General features: G+C 36.8%; 1 protein-coding gene across 1 annotated transcript in view; it reads left to right on the top strand.

Moving 5' to 3' along the window:
• The window catches only part of LOC113239370 (acyl-CoA synthetase short-chain family member 3, mitochondrial), a 16,979-nt gene extending 1,332 nt beyond the window's left edge, over window positions 1–15,647 (top strand). Inside the window, exons 2-12 of the mRNA XM_026476350.1 lie at window positions 975–1,125; window positions 1,934–2,078; window positions 2,566–2,710; window positions 3,107–3,203; window positions 6,226–6,425; window positions 7,060–7,291; window positions 7,372–7,531; window positions 9,080–9,227; window positions 9,856–10,001; window positions 10,411–10,642; window positions 15,235–15,647. Of these exons, the coding sequence (XP_026332135.1) occupies window positions 975–1,125; window positions 1,934–2,078; window positions 2,566–2,710; window positions 3,107–3,203; window positions 6,226–6,425; window positions 7,060–7,291; window positions 7,372–7,531; window positions 9,080–9,227; window positions 9,856–10,001; window positions 10,411–10,642; window positions 15,235–15,512 (1,934 nt within the window). The 3' untranslated portion in view covers window positions 15,513–15,647. The remainder of the gene's footprint in view (window positions 1–974; window positions 1,126–1,933; window positions 2,079–2,565; window positions 2,711–3,106; window positions 3,204–6,225; window positions 6,426–7,059; window positions 7,292–7,371; window positions 7,532–9,079; window positions 9,228–9,855; window positions 10,002–10,410; window positions 10,643–15,234) is intronic.
• The last annotated feature ends 635 nt before the right edge of the window (window positions 15,648–16,282 follow it).

Here is a 16,282-nt window from a genome sequence, read left to right as displayed (position 1 = left end):
TTCAGTTTTTCGAAGTGATCGCAAACTTTTTTTGATGTGTGTATGTACCTGAGACAGCAAAGTCACTCAACTTTTTACAATTGATTTGTAAAACAAGAAATATTGTATAAAATGTCATTCACAATGTTGAACCTATCTAAGTACTTATTAAACTGGACAAACCACTTAATCAGTAAGATTTATTTGAGACATAGACGCAAGAACCGATTTATGACAAGTTTTTAGGAGTTCTTTGAATTTCATTGATTTGGATTTTTGGCATATCTCGATTTATCACCTACAATATTAAGGTTTTTATTGATTTTAATAAATGTCTACCACTCACAATATATTCATCCGGATGTAAAATTGTAATAGGAGAATAAAAACGAAAATTGGCAGCCTTTAACTGACACCATCAAGTCATCAATTGAGTAGGTCATACATAACCAAGTCCAGCACCGAATAAATGAAATCTTCGCGTTACGTTTTATGTTCTAGTAAAATAGATAGTGGAAAGTTGTTAGGTAAGAGGTTTTCATCTACGCTCTGAACACATCTAAACATCCGAAAACATAATGGTCAATATAAATGCAGATTTCAAATTGGTTTCTTTCGAAAATACTTAGAAGAAACTGGCCCGTTTCTAAATAAGTAATAAACCAAAACATTCCCCTTTTAATGTAAAAGAGCGCCACGCGAACAATTTTCATGTTATCGGGAATCTTGTGTTCTTATACACATGTACTTACGTATGTAATCAAAATATAGGTTTATTGTCGCGCAAAATGGGCTCCTGGACGTCGAGTTGCGGACATCAGCCCGTCACACCATACATAGCATAGGGTAAATATTCCAATGAAGATTTTAAATGATATATTGACTTGGATTACACGACAAAAATATTTTATCACACTAAACATCAGGGTACAACAATATATACCGGTACTTGTTCTTGTATAATTTAAGAAATCTAAACAAAAGAAATCCTTTAGGTGATGGCGGCCTTACTCCCGAATGTCAGGCCGCTCATCGTCGTTCATTAGATGACCCCGAGGGTTTCTGGGCAGAGGTGGCTCAAGAAATCGAGTGGACGAAGCCCTGGGACCGTGTGCTGGATAACTCCAACCCACCTTTCACTAAATGGTAAAAATCTGCATTAACTTTTCACATATATCCTTTCATCATTTCACTACTTCTGTGTGGTTTCATTACATGCTTTTTGGGTACCTCCTACATAACACGCAACAGCGAATGCGAATATGTTTTGCACTAGTGTGAATGTGATGATATACTATATCTGAAGGAGCGTAGTAATCACAATGAATATTTATAGAAGTCCGTTGAAAACACCAGGGACCTTGATGTATGCAACGTATTTAAATATTAATACAGCAAAGCGAAATTGTTTATTATACTTTTAATTTAGTTTCTCAAATTCGGCCTGGTAACTGCAACACCGAAGCAACTGCTGTGTTTTTCTGTAACGGATGGACAATTCAATGACTTCATCATGTATATGTATGTATATTACAAGGTTGATGAACTGTGACCTAGTCATGACATTATTATACTCATACATTTGAATGTAAATACACATTAAATACAATAAATATTCACTATTTGTTTGGAGGATAGTAGAAATAAAGAGTTACGACTAGCTATATTTTTTTTTCTTTTTATATTTCAGCTCTAAATTGAGCGGTTTCATGCTCCATTAATATCGTTAGTAATCATAAACACGTGACAGTCGTAGAGTTGTAGTTGTTGTTGAATTCCATATCGTGGGAACAAACTTTTAAGCAGTGGTAAACGTGATTGTGATGTAGATACTCGTATGATAGAAAATTGAAGTCAAAACTCGTAATTACTTCTTATTACCGTTTTGTATTATCGCGATATTCCGCGACATTCTTCAGATTCGCATGTGTAAGAATAATGTGATTTGTCGAAGGTGGGTTGGTGGTGAGTTGTCGGTGTGCCACAACGCGGTAGACCGACACGTTGCGGCTGGTCGAGGGGAAACTATGGCACTCGTCTACGACTCTCCGCTCACGGATACCGTACGCCGCATTACCTATACTGAGCTTCAGGATCAGGTAATTCAGCAAAGATGTTCGTGTATCAGATGAGAGGATTTGGTCCAGTATACCATACAGCTACAAGCTGCGGCGTTGAGCCCAATTTAACTGCCTCCGAGGCCTAGCGGTTACCATGCCGGAAGAAATATTTGTATGGCCTACATTTACTTCTCTCGTGAGTTTGGGTGTAATTTGTGGTTGTCTATGTGCGTGTCCATGGCACCCGCGACACAGGGTTTCCCTAGTGCGGGGTTATGTTGAGTGTGTGTGTTATTATAAAAAAAACAAGCCGAATGGTACACATTTTGTGCTTACCTATTTTTAACATTTTTCAAGGGAGAGAATGTTTTTGTTGAAGGACATACTTTACACGCCACTGAGCCACTAGCGAAAAGCAGTGATTACAAATTAAATAAAAAAGTTTTTATTCTGATTTTTAACCTACCTGTTTCAATTATTTTCAATTGCATCGTCTAGTTCGTTTTATTCTTTATTTCGATGTAAGGTGTCTCGGCTGGCGGGCAAGTTGTCGTCATTAGGAGTGACCAGAGGTTCACGTGTGCTCATCTACATGCCACTCATTCCCGAGGCCATCGTGGCCATGTTAGCCACCAACCGCATTGGAGCTATCCACTCTGTTGTTTTTGGAGGTATGTGTTTTGAAGTTAGAATTTATTTAACGGTCTTTAATATACTTTATTTGAATATGTACAATTTACGATACTCGATCTGTAATGAATATGGTACTTCGAAATATGAAATAGGTAATACTATGATACTAATTTAAACTATCGCGAAACGTAGCTTGTACGTACGCACATAACCAAATTAGTGCTACGCGAGTTATCGTAATGGCTACGCCACCTTAGTGTATCATAAGCACATGGCGTAGCGGTTTTGGTGATTATAACTTACGAAGAATTACAATAAAAAATCTGCGATTTTTGACATGGAATATTAATGTCGCAGAATTATGGCTTAAAGTTCATAATACCATTGAAAGAAATCATGAACATGATCATGATAACGTTGTTTTATTTACACAGGATTTGCGGCTAGAGAGTTGAGGACAAGAATCGAGCACGCTGAGCCTGTGGTCATCATCGCGGCCAGCTGCGGCGTTGAGCCCAATAAAATCGTCAGGTAAGTATTATTTGTTTATTTATTAGGCTTCCTTTATAATTTACAAAACATGTTTTACTTACCATATATTTACCATAGCTTACAAACATTGTAAGTATTTATTTGTTGTAAATTTGTTTACACAGCATTACAGTTCCATAACCAATGCGCCGTGAAACCAAACTAATTAAAAAAAAACAATAAAAATGAAAAAAAAACCAAAGACTGAAATAATAAATTAAACTATAGCACTATACTTGACTCACTATCATCCATCGCTTCACAAAATCTCAGGCATTCACAACACACAGCCGCCCATCGCCATGCAAACAGATCACACTCCGGTGCTGATGCCAAGAGTTGATTGAGCATTGCGAGGCCACGGAGCAGTGGTGAGTTCCTGCGCGATACGGTACGCACCAGTGGGACTGTGAATAGTTCACGACGTCGCGCTCTTAAAACTATTTTAGGAATGTCTGGGACAAAGAGCCTTACAAGCTGTCCCACTAGCTCAGGACAGTCCGACTCGCCGCGTAATACCTGAGAAACAGATACCAGCAGGTTGTTGTTCCGCCTCACCTCAAGGGAATCATACTGAAGAGTCCCCAGTAAATACTTTGTCGGATACATAAACGGATAATAGCCGTAAATTTTTTTGTAGAAAAATCTAAGGAAAGATTTTTGAACCTTTTCTATCAAAGATGTATACGTAGCTTCATGCGGGTGCCATATAAGCGATGACGTCTCAAGTTTGCTTCTCACTAAAGCATTATAGACCATTCGTATAGCACCAAAATCTTGAAAGTCTTTGACGTTGCGGATCACAAAGCCCAGTCTTCGAAAGCAGTCGGCAGCAAGTGTCACGACATGATCGTGAAAAGTGAGGCGCGAGTCAAAGACTACACCAAGATCCTTTATAGAAAAAACGCGGTTAATCGGATCAGTCCCAATAATTGCAAGTCAATGAGTCCCAAGCACATATTGCATATGTAACGGAGCACGTGAACGGCTAAAAGTGCAGACAAAACATTTCGCTGGATTGAAAATGAGCTTGTTATCCACACTCCATTGGAACACAGCATTGACGTCTCTTTGTAAATATTCACAATCGGCTGTGTGCTCCACCCCATACACTAATTTGAGGTCGTCAGCATAAAGCAGACAACGAGCGCTCTTTAGAACTGATTCCAGGTCGTTGATCATTAAATTTAATAAGAGGGGACCCAGGACTGAACCCTGGCTAACGCCGGATCGAGTATGATATGGAGCCGAGACGAAACATCCATGCCGAACATACTGTTGTCGATCACGTAGATAACTAGCAAAAAGTTTAACCATCTTAGGGGAGAAGCCAATTCGATCTAGCTTGCTTAGAAGCACGTCGTTATCTACACGATCGAAAGCTTTTTTAAAGTCGAAATAGAGAACGTCAACCTGGATACCCCTGTCTAGATGATCAGATATTATGTCGACTAAAACCAATAGATTTGTATTAACAGAGCGATTTGACCTAAAACCATGTTGCGACTCACACAAAAAAGGCTTAATTTGTGGGGTTAAGGCCCGATGGAGTACAGATTCAAACAACTTGGCCAGAGTTGACAGAACAGCTATTGGCCTATAGTTCTCTACATTGTCAGTATCACTCGACTTCGGGATTGGTCTTACCCTCGTGAGTTTCCAGCGACGATAGACGACGCTCACACACCAACGCCAGGCGCTCCGCGCGAAAGGTCTGATGGAATCCAAAATGGACGCGCACTCTAACGGAGACAATCCCAAGATAGTAAGAGAGGGGCCGATATACCGCTAATCACCAGCAACAAAGTCAGGCACACTGAGTGAAAGGTCCGACACAAATCCAAGATGGACGCGCAGTATCATGGGAACAGCCTCAAGATAGTAAGAGAGGCGCCGATGTTGCACTGACACCGAATTTAAAACAGCACAAATCAAAATATTTAAAACAATTAAAATAAAAGCAGCGCACGTCCCCTCACAACGATCGCTATATATATATATATATGTGTGTGTGCGTGTGCGTGTGCGTGCTAGTGCGTGTGTGTGTGTGTGTGTATGTTTACCTACAATTTCGTGGAATATTTTCTTCAAATTTGAATGGGACCAACACTGACGTATCCACTTTCCAATAAAAAAGAATCACCAAAATCGGTCCGGGCTAACCGCGTAACATAATTTACATACAAAAAAGGAACTTCCTCATTTTCAAAGTCGGTTAACAATAACATAAGAAAAGGATGCGTACACTACTTAATAAAAGGAATTATTTTACATTTAGTAAATTAATAATTTTTTACGGATCTTGGGAGGTGAGCCATGAATAATTCAGTTATTAACATTTCTATATCTATGGTTAATTAATTACCGTCCTACAAACTTTGCATCTGGCGAATTTAGGCCAAATACGGTTTTACGAAACGGAACACTACTGTCCACTTACACTAAAATTAAGTATGTTTTAGAAGACAATCTTAACACAATGTATTAAGAGTGTCTTTTGCATTGCAAGTATTGGTTTAAAACCAACATTAGTTTAGTAAGTGGACATAAATGGAGTAATTTTGTTACGAGAATTTACGAGGACATTTATTTGTACAATGGGATTGTAAGGAACTCTTTCCTGGCCTAAGTTCTACAAAGTTATACGTTAGACACTGTACCACTTTACGTACACAATTTGAATATTACAAATAAACGTCATATAATTCATGGCTCTTTTGCTTACAAACAATCAAGTTTTTTAATACTTTACAACAATATTAAAACCGATACAAATTTTCAGGTTTGTTTTTATTTAACGTTAAACTCATTATGTTTCGAATAGTATATCTCAACCAAAATTCTACAGTTTGATGACAAAAATCTATAGATTTGCGAGATTATGTAAATACCACTATGTAGTTATGTAAATGGGCACCTACATACCACTGTGACAGCCACAAAGCATTTTTACAGGTTTAGCTACTCTTATCTACTCGCTGCTCCATCAAACCAGAAACAAAACCTTTCTTTCTGTCTTTAGGTACAAAGATATTTTAGACGAGGCTATTTGTCAAAGTACTCATCAACCCCGCAAATGTATCATATACCAAAGACGACGTGTACTAGAGTGCACTTTGGAGAAGGACAGAGACATTTGTTGGGAAGAAGCGTTGGAAGCGGAACCTGTTCCTTGTGTCTCTGTAGAGGCTAATGAACCATTGTACATTTTGTATACTTCTGGTAATAATTTAATTAATATTCATACCTTTCAATTGGTTTACGAAGCAAATGTCAATAGAAGCATAGCATAAATAAGACAAGTAGTGCAATATTGAAATAACCATTGTCCAATGCAGTACTTACACATTTTTTTTAATACCCGCATCGCGGATTGGTATCTCGAGAGAGTATGATAAAAAAATAGTAATGAAATGCGAGTTTATATATACGTAATGATGCTTTTATAAATTAAATAGTTATAAATTTGACGCGGAAAAATATTTTATACACCGAGAAATCGCATGAATTCTTTAATGAATTACGTGTCCGATCCGCGATCTACAACTTGAGTGCATCGCGAAATTGTGCGAATGTTTGCGTTTGCACCGACTGAGCGTTTGTATGGTGTTACACTAATTGTCTTATTATAGGTACTCTGGTGGAAGGCTGTAGTTGGATTATAAGAATATTCTAAATAGTAATATGTTCTGCTCGATATGTTATTGTTAGGTAATAAAAAGTTAATTGATGGTGTTTGCTAAAAATATAAAAAACGACTATCCTCTATTGTTCGTATTGTTCACTTTCATATATAACGCATAATTAAGGTATTTTAAAATTTATGAAAATGAATACAACGAAATGCGTTATGCAGGTACGACTGATGCACCAAAAGGTGTCCAGCGTCCGGTTGGCCACGCGGCAACTCTCTGCTGGAGCATGCATGCCGTGTACGGACTTAAAAAAGGAGTGTGGTGGGCTGCGTCTGATCTCGGATGGGTAGTTGGACATTCCTACATTTGTTACGGTCCGCTACTTGCAGGTCTTACTTCCGTGTTGTACGAAGGCAAACCGGACCGCACCCCCGATCCAGGTCAATACTTCAGGTAATGTAAACAGTAATGTACTTAGCAGACACGATGTCCTTTAAGGGAGCTGTTTAAATTAAAATCATTATTATTTTTAGAATCATTGAACAACATAGAGTAAACGCCCTCTTTACCATTCCAACTGCAATTCGTGTATTGAAACGTGTGGACCCCAATGCAAAATATGCACGAAGATACTGCAGCAAGTCAATAAAGACAGTTTTCATCGCTGGCGAGCACTGCGATCAAGATACCAGAGTAAGTTCAGTTTTTTAAACAAAAACATAATTACAATCATCGTGCATTGCTTTTGTGTCCATAGTCACAAACAAGTAATCTTTAATTACATTTTTATTGAATGTCAGAATTTTTCACCACCATGATATCTGTTTTTTGTGAAATTACTCCACTTGTTTGTTATAATTATTAATACAAAGGTCAAACACCTAGAAAAGCTAATCTTTAATTCATAGATAAGTAAATTAGACATGAAATTATCATATTGATTAAACTCTATTTACTGCTCATTCGTAAGGCAGATTCCCCTAGAAAAATGAGCACAAAGCTCTAGGCTTAATAATATAAATTATTTTCTTGTCAATTGTGACTTGTCAATCTCAGTGGCGCATAGAGCTAAAAGAATCGTTGGCAACAAAGCGCTGATTGAAGTTAAATTTTACTAATTTAGTTTTAGTTACGATAGACATAAAGTAGTCTGCCAGTGCGTTACTTACATTGTTTTTTATATATATGTAAGACTATGACTCTTATATTGTGTCACTCCTTGTTTTGTCGATTACAAATTACCACCTCGTATTTAAATTGTCCGTCAATTTACAGTCATTTCTAATAACACAAGGTTTTCTGACTCTTGCAACGCCACAATGCGTTGTCATACCGTATTTACCTTAGACTATGGAAAATATAACCGGCTTTATTAAAGTCAAACGGTGTTATGATTAGTTAATTATTCACGAGTGTTCATTTGTCCCTGCCAGAATCTAAATTACGTTAACGACGTATTATGAAGGAAAAATTAAAGTTGTCAGATTCCACATAGATATTTTAATTCAAGAGTTTCCTAAGGTTATTTCAATGATGGCACATATGGCATTTGAAATTGCTTTCATTCTTTACTTTGTCTTGGATTTTTGTTTAAAAATCATCTTCAATCGATATCCAAACACAGCCAGTTATTCATAATCATGAAGTCACGTGCTATTGGACCTCTAAGGAAACACTACAGTTCACCACTATCGCTAAATTCGACTAGCGGCCTCACTTTCTATAGCAAAACAGTAAAACAAATTTAAAAATAGTATTAAGTTTATACTTTGTCGTCATTGTCAACAACATTTTTATTAATGGTATAAATAAATATATCCGACGACAAAAAGAGATTACGGTAAATACATGAACGCGAACCAATTTGAAATATGTAAATACTTTGCAAAATGGTGGACATTTAATAGAAATTATAGAATTTTCACTATTTGTAAGGATGAAAAAAATTATAATACACTTATTATTACGAAAAAATATGAACAATAAAATTCTGAAAAATAGTCATTTTTTTCTTTTGCACTTGCTTAAAAGAATCAAATAAGTATATTGCAAAATGGTGGGCATTCTACAGACAGACTTTTCACTAATTTGCAAGCAAACAAAATTGTAATGCTAGTTATAGTGTATTTTGCGTTTTCCTTTTTCACTTGTTTAAAAAAAACGTTTATTTAGAGATTTTGTATAAAATTACTACAAAAGTAGTCAGTATGTTGGATTGCAGGCGATGATTTTTTTTTGTAGCTATGGGCGGAACGTGTATTTGGTGTATCAGTTTTGAATCACTGGTGGCAGACAGAAACAGGATCTGCAATAACAGCGGCATGCTTAGGATACGGCGTTAAATCTATTCCACCTCACTCTGCTGGATACCCGGTTCCTGGTTACGACAGTAAGCAAAGAAAAATGTTAATGATATACGTTGTTCGCTATATAAAGATGAATAATATGAAAGTAGAAATTGTGCCAAATGCGCCTTCAAATTGATGCTTGTAGAACCGCAACGGTGAGGCGGCAGCCGCGCTTCAGTAATTTTTAGTTCACTAATTGTGACTGTAAAACATATTTTCCCAAAGTGGTCCCTACCCGTGGGCGCTGAAAAAGGGCGTTGTGCCCCTCGGAAGCTATTGGGGGGCGTTAATGCTGTCCAGGGTGTGTTAACGCATTTGAAAATAAAACTGAATTATCTGTATAAACTACACTACATATTGTTTGATTGTTGAATGTTGTGATTTTTTATTTTTGTGATAGGGATTTTTTTATATAAAGTTAATATAAAAAATACGTCTTTTCAATTTTATTATTTTTGTAGTGGTGGGCGTTGATATTTTTTTATCTTGCCTAAGTGGGCGGTGAACCAAAGAGTTTGGGAGCCTATGCTGTAAAAGTCTCAGAGGCGCTACTGCAGCGCTTCTAAATTTGAAGGGGCCCTTACCTTATATCTAAAATGTTCAGTTCAAATAGTTGCACTTTATAGAGTCATAGATTTAAGGAGTATATTTATAATGTTCTTCTTGTAGTTCGTTCTCTAAGGGAAGATGGGTCTCAATGTGAGGCAGGTGAAGTCGGAAGGCTGGTGGCTAAACTTCCGTTGCCGCCCGGATTCGCCTCCACCTTGTGGCAATCAGATGAACGCTTTAAAAAGACTTACTTCGAGTCTTATGCCGTAAGTCATTTCTTTATTTGTCACATTCATCATCATTAATCCATTTATTCGTCCAACTGCTGGACAAGAGTCTCTTCTCGGGCGAGGGGTTAGGCCATTGTCGGTCCACTACTGGTCTGTTCCGAGGATTGTGAACCATCTTCGACATGCAGGTTTCGTCACGAAGTTTCCCTTCACTGAAAAGCTCTTGGTAAATTTGAAATAAAATATCGCACATAAATTCACACAGAGGTTTAAGCCCGGATTCGAACCTACGACCCTCTGCTTGAGAGGCGGTAGGTCTAACCATTAAGCTGCCACGGCTTATTTGTTACATTAAATTTAATAGTGGTGATAATGAAAATTTTGTATGTAAGTTTTTTAATGCATGTTTTCCTCAACAATATGACATACATAAAGTTTTCTTCAGGGATATTATGATACCCAAGATGCTGGTTGGATAAGTAACGAAGGTGCTGTTTGGGTAGTAGCGCGAGCGGATGACGTCATCAATGTTGCTGGACACAGACTGTCTACATCCGCCCTTGAAGACGTTGTTCTGAAACATGCTAGGGTAGCAGACGCTATTGTTGTAGGTGCACCTGATCCAACAAAAGGAGATGTGCCATTGTGCTTGTACGTCATGAGACCACCACAGGACAGTAAGTAAATTTTATTTTCATATTGCTCTATTTAATGTTCAGTAATAAACAATAATAAAAAGTTCAGTAAATCAGTAATAAACAGTGATCGGAATTGAAGGAGCTAATTTAGCTAAAGTAAAGAATAATGTGGACATTCCCTTCTACAAATCCCAGGACATCTCGGAACTGATTATATTTGAATTTGCGTATTGTTTGTTGAAATGTACTCAACATTGGCGACAAATTATTATTTCCTATTAAGTATTTGCTACAAATTATTGCCTATTTAAATACTTTCGCCATTTAAAAAATTAACGCGAGACAACCTATATTTTAGAACGTTTAAAAATAAACAGTAGAAAAAAGGAATTGTATATGCATTGATGATGAAATTGGCATGTCCATACAAGAAGACATACTTTCGGTAGTTTAAAGGACTATCCACACACATCAGGGCCGTTTAGGGACGTGGACTTGGCATGCTAGTTAGTATGAACTGCGGACCTGTCCCGGCGCCAGCCCGGACACGGACATGTGTGAACGAGTTCATACAAAATGTACGCAACGTTATTTTTTTGAGCCCCTGACGGAGCACGGCCCGCCCACGTCCCGGGCACGGCCCGGACATGTGTAGATAGACCTTAACTCCCTCAATTCCTGTCACTGTTTATTAGTGATGCCAAAGATAATGTCAAAGTCAGTCGAATTATTAAACGGGCACACTCATTGACTAGAGAAGTCCATTAGCAAGCTGCGTTATATGCGTGGTTAAAAAAGCTATAACCTAAAAAAATTTATTGTTCCGAAAACTAATTTTTAATTGGTACTTTTTTAATTATATGAAAATTGTGATTAAAAAGAGATAAACAATATGTAAAAACAAGAACACAGTATTTATTAAACTTATTACTTTATTTCTATTTAAAAATTGAATATGGAGAGTTTTGCAATAGTAATCCTAAAATAACTAGATTTGTAATTGTTCAGAATTAACGTAGCTAGTTTTGCAACAACACAATGATAACATTGCTAGTTTTGTTATAATAATAGTAAAAATATAAATATAAAAAAAATATAATCTAATTTTAATTTCCCTTGAGACTCTTATAGTCACGTCGTCAACCAGAATTGTATCTTCATTGTCTGTAATTTCTTCTTCTTTGATCACATTTGGTTATACTTGCCCGATAGGGTGTGTAATGGAAGATATAACAACAAATAATGTATTTTCACTTGGTATAATAACATTTGATATAATTTCTAAGGATATAATATATCACTCACTGTATATAATCAACAAAAGGTATAACAACAAAAGGCATAATTTCAATGTGTATAATGAACCTCCAATATAACAAACATTAAATATAATGATTAAGTGATATAATGAACAAATGGTATAAGTACTACCAATATAATGTATTAAATACTATAACACAATATTTCGTTATAATTATTAATACAAAGATCGAACACTCAGAAAAAACACTCAGAAAAAATTCCTTCGATCCGGTCGGATTCGAACCGACGTCTTCTTGCATACCGTGCCAGACGCTATACCAACTAAGCCATGGAACGAACCAACGGACCTCACGAATTTTTCTATGTGCTTGCGTCGTGTCTTTGTACTTGGTCTTTCAACGATATTTTAGTCGAATCCGACCGGATCGAAGGAATTTTTTCTGAGTGTTCGATCTTTGTATTAATAATTATAACAAACTAGTGGAGTAAATCACAAAAAATAATTGAATATCAATTCAATAAAAATTTAATTAATACAATATTTCGTTTTACGAATAATTGAAGCGCCCTACATTACGTTGATAAGAATTTGTTTTATTCCATTAAATTTACAATCGCAAAATATAATTGTTTTTGTAAAGCTTTAAGTGCTTTTTGTGCTATAAGACATATTTATTAAAACTTTAAGCAGAATATTTAATTGCATATACTAACCTAACCTAAATCCACAGAGAGAGGTCGAACCAACTAGCAAATGCAAACAAATTCGATTCTGGCAGCTTTGTCAAATACTAACCTAACCTAAACCCACAGGTGGAAGTCGAACCAACTAGCAAATGCAAACAAATTCGATTCTGGCAGCTTTGTCATATACTAACCTAATCTAAATGCACAGGAGGAGGTCGAACCAACTAGCAAATGCAAACAAATTCGATTCTGGCAGCTTTGTCATATACTAAGTTAGGTATCTAAACCGACAGGAGGAAGTCGAACCAACTAGGAAATGCAAACAAATTCGGTTCATTCACCGTTGCATTTAGGAACCACTGGAATTATACTTATAATACATTATATTCAGTGAATGTTAGATCTGAAGTGTTTATATAAAATGAACATTATGCCATCAGTATATTAGGTTGAAAGTTATTATATCAATCGTCTATTATACCCAGTGACCTTTATATTATGCAAGAATATGTCAAATGTCTGTATACCATAAATTAATTATGTCTATTGACCGTTATATCGACTAAAAATATGTCATTTGTTGTTACATATTACGGATCGCACCCTGCCTGGTAATATGAGTATATAATACAAGAATTTCGTATGTAAGCCAATCTTCGCCGAAATGTTTGACGCAAGTTTTTAATAAATGAACACGAGCGAACTCTCGGATGACAAAATAATTAGTTTTATGTTCAACGGAGCAGCATTCGGGTTGACGACTAAATGGCAAGTGAAACTTGAAAGTGTAAAATTAAGAAAGACAGCAACTTTTGCAAGAGTAGTCAACATTTGATGCCAATTTGTTCAAGTTTTAGCACTGTATTCTTGAAGTAGGCATTTGAAAATTTCAAATGCCAATTATTTAAAATACTGATGCATTTCACGGCATTAAGTAAATGATTAAAAATGTCATATAACGCAGTGTGCAAGAGGACTATTTAAGGTCTTCGTAAAGCAAATAATTCAAATAATTCATAAAACACTTTCCGGAATAAGTCGGTTGACTTCAGTAAAACTTGGCAAATGGATATAATTCGACGAACTTTTGAGGCCGTTTTTTTTTTATAAAAAAGTTATACCTAATTATTAACATAAAATAATTGAATGGTATATTAATACTCTTAATGGTATAAGTGGGACAGGTAAGTACTACCATTTATATCATTGTATATTATCCAATGGTCAACTAGTACCACCTATACCACTACATGTATAAATGGGAAAAGTTAGATTTAAATGATTATCACTAATTTCAGGCTCCTTACCACACTATGATAAGAATTGTTTTTGTAATGGAAGGAAAGCAGCAACACATACAAAATTATTTAGCACATTTTAACAACACCCATAACAAAATGAAATTCATTTGTGAAAGTGAGAAAAATCGCTCGTTTTCTTCTTTGCATGTATTCGTCAAAGTCCGATAAGACGGGTTCACTCGGTCATACTGTATACAGAAAACCAACTCGCACGCATAAATATTTACATGCCATTTCACATCATCACCCAAAACATTCGGTCGTCAGGTCATTAACCAATAGACCTTATGATTTTTGTGATGCACACCACCTGCCACAGAAAAAGGAGCACGTTAAGACGGTTTTGCGACAGAATGGATACGAAATAAAAACATGTAAACCAATATACAAAAGGAAGAAGCAAATTGACGTACAAAGACTATCAGTTTTTCTGCCCTATGTACAAGGGGTGACAGATAAAACAGGCAAGTTATTAAGGAAGTTTTCCATAAAAACTGTTTTCACCCCCTTAACCAAAATAGGAAAAATGTTTCGTTCACCAAAACACCACCTTCTTTTACAAACACCGGGTGTCTATAAAGCGAACTGAGTTGTGAGAGCTCGTATATCGGTCAGACTAAACGAATAATTGTCGATCGTATGAAGGAACACATCCGAGCAGTAAAAAACAATGATGCACAGAAGTCGGCTAGAGCACAACATTTCACACAGACTGACACTAACCACTGGATCGAGTTGCATAGCCCCCAGATACTGTCGACAGAACGTCACTACATACCATGGTTGATACGAGAAGTCATTGAGATCACGAAGTACAAAACGTTTAACCGTGACGATATTTTTAAACTGTCCAGTGCATGGAATCCGGTCCCTAGTGCGTGCAGTAATAAAAACAAAAACACCTCGAGTTCAGTTTCGCGTGTGGATACAGTGAGTGTGATTTGTGGGAAAAAAGTGAGTGACGATGGTAACGCCACAACAAATCGCGATGAAGGTAGTAGTCGTCGACAGCGCAAGAGGGTAGACAGATACTTATGTCTGCTCTTAAAGCTGTCCTGTTAAACCCGTGGCCACGGAGCGTGCAACCGTTCCGAAATAAAAAAAAGTCCGTGGCAAGAAGCCAGAAATTAGTGATAATCATTCAGTGAATAACCACGAAAGCCTTAAAATCTATATATTTTAGATTTATATTATAAATGGTATAATTCAATGATATAACTGGTCCAAAGGGATTATTATGATTTTCATGTGATAAGAGCACTTTTGACTTTTGATCACATGTTGGTCACATATTACGCGTATGATTTCTTAAAATATTTACTGATGACAGATCAGTTACTTAGTAGCATTAAGCAACAAATTCTTTTCACTTTCCTTTAGATGAGGAAATCGTCCCTGAGAGTACAGTTACACAAGAACTAATTGCACTCGTACGTCACCTGATTGGTCCGATAGCAGCATTCAGAAAAGCGGTAGCGGTGCCTGCAATACCCCGCACACGATCAGGAAAAGCCTTACGTGGGGCCATATCCAAATTAGCTAGGTCTCAACTGGTCAAGCTTCCTGCAACTATAGAAGATGCTTCAGTTTTTGGTGAAATTAAATCTGCATTGCAAAAATTTGGATACGCAATGAATGCCCCGGATCCAGAAATGTAAATGGCAATCCCGGACGCAATGGGATGGCTTTCTTTTGTCTTCCTTTTTTCTTCAAGGAAAGTTAATTTAAAGTTTTCACCACTACATTTTGTAGAATTTCATGAAATCTTTTTAATTTCGTTCTTGCATTGTTACATACACACATCAAAAAAAGTTTGCGATCACTTCGAAAAACTGAAATCTTTTTTGTTACTGTAGATTATATTATGATTTTTTCTTCTTTTTAGATTCTTTATTTAAAAATAAATTAGAACATAAAACAATGACCCCGTTCAATTGTTTTTTCATATAAAAAGGCTTTCAGTCCTAGCTTACGCTCATTCAGAAATCTGATTTAGTCAATTATAAGCGATTCAAGATATTTTTCGCGGAAAGTTGTGATTGAAAAAATGCCAAGAGGATTATCAGAGGTTTTACGAGCTAGAATAGTAACTTTGAGGGAAGAAGGATACACCACGAGAGTAATAGCACGCAGACTTGCTATATCCCAATCCTGTGTCGTGGCTACGTTGCAGAGGTATCACGGAATGCGGAATTTAGCTGACCGACCCCGCAGCGGTCGCCCAACTGTTTTGACAGCTGCCCAAAAGCGCTATATAAGATTGCTGGCAGCCCGTGATCCAACAATCAACGCCACTAAAATAAAAGCAGAAGTCAGGGCCGCCTCTGGGCTTGAAGTTAGCACGCAGACCGTTCGCAATTGCTTGCACCAGGCTGGATTACGAGCACGGAGGTCTTGGCGAGCTCCGCTCAATTCCCGGCAACATCAA

This window comes from Hyposmocoma kahamanoa, unplaced genomic scaffold (genome assembly GCF_003589595.1).
Source record: "Hyposmocoma kahamanoa isolate Upper Pololo Valley unplaced genomic scaffold, ASM358959v1 99879, whole genome shotgun sequence".
Taxonomy (NCBI): domain Eukaryota; kingdom Metazoa; phylum Arthropoda; class Insecta; order Lepidoptera; family Cosmopterigidae; genus Hyposmocoma; species Hyposmocoma kahamanoa.
This window is presented reverse-complemented; position numbering and strand designations above follow the sequence as displayed.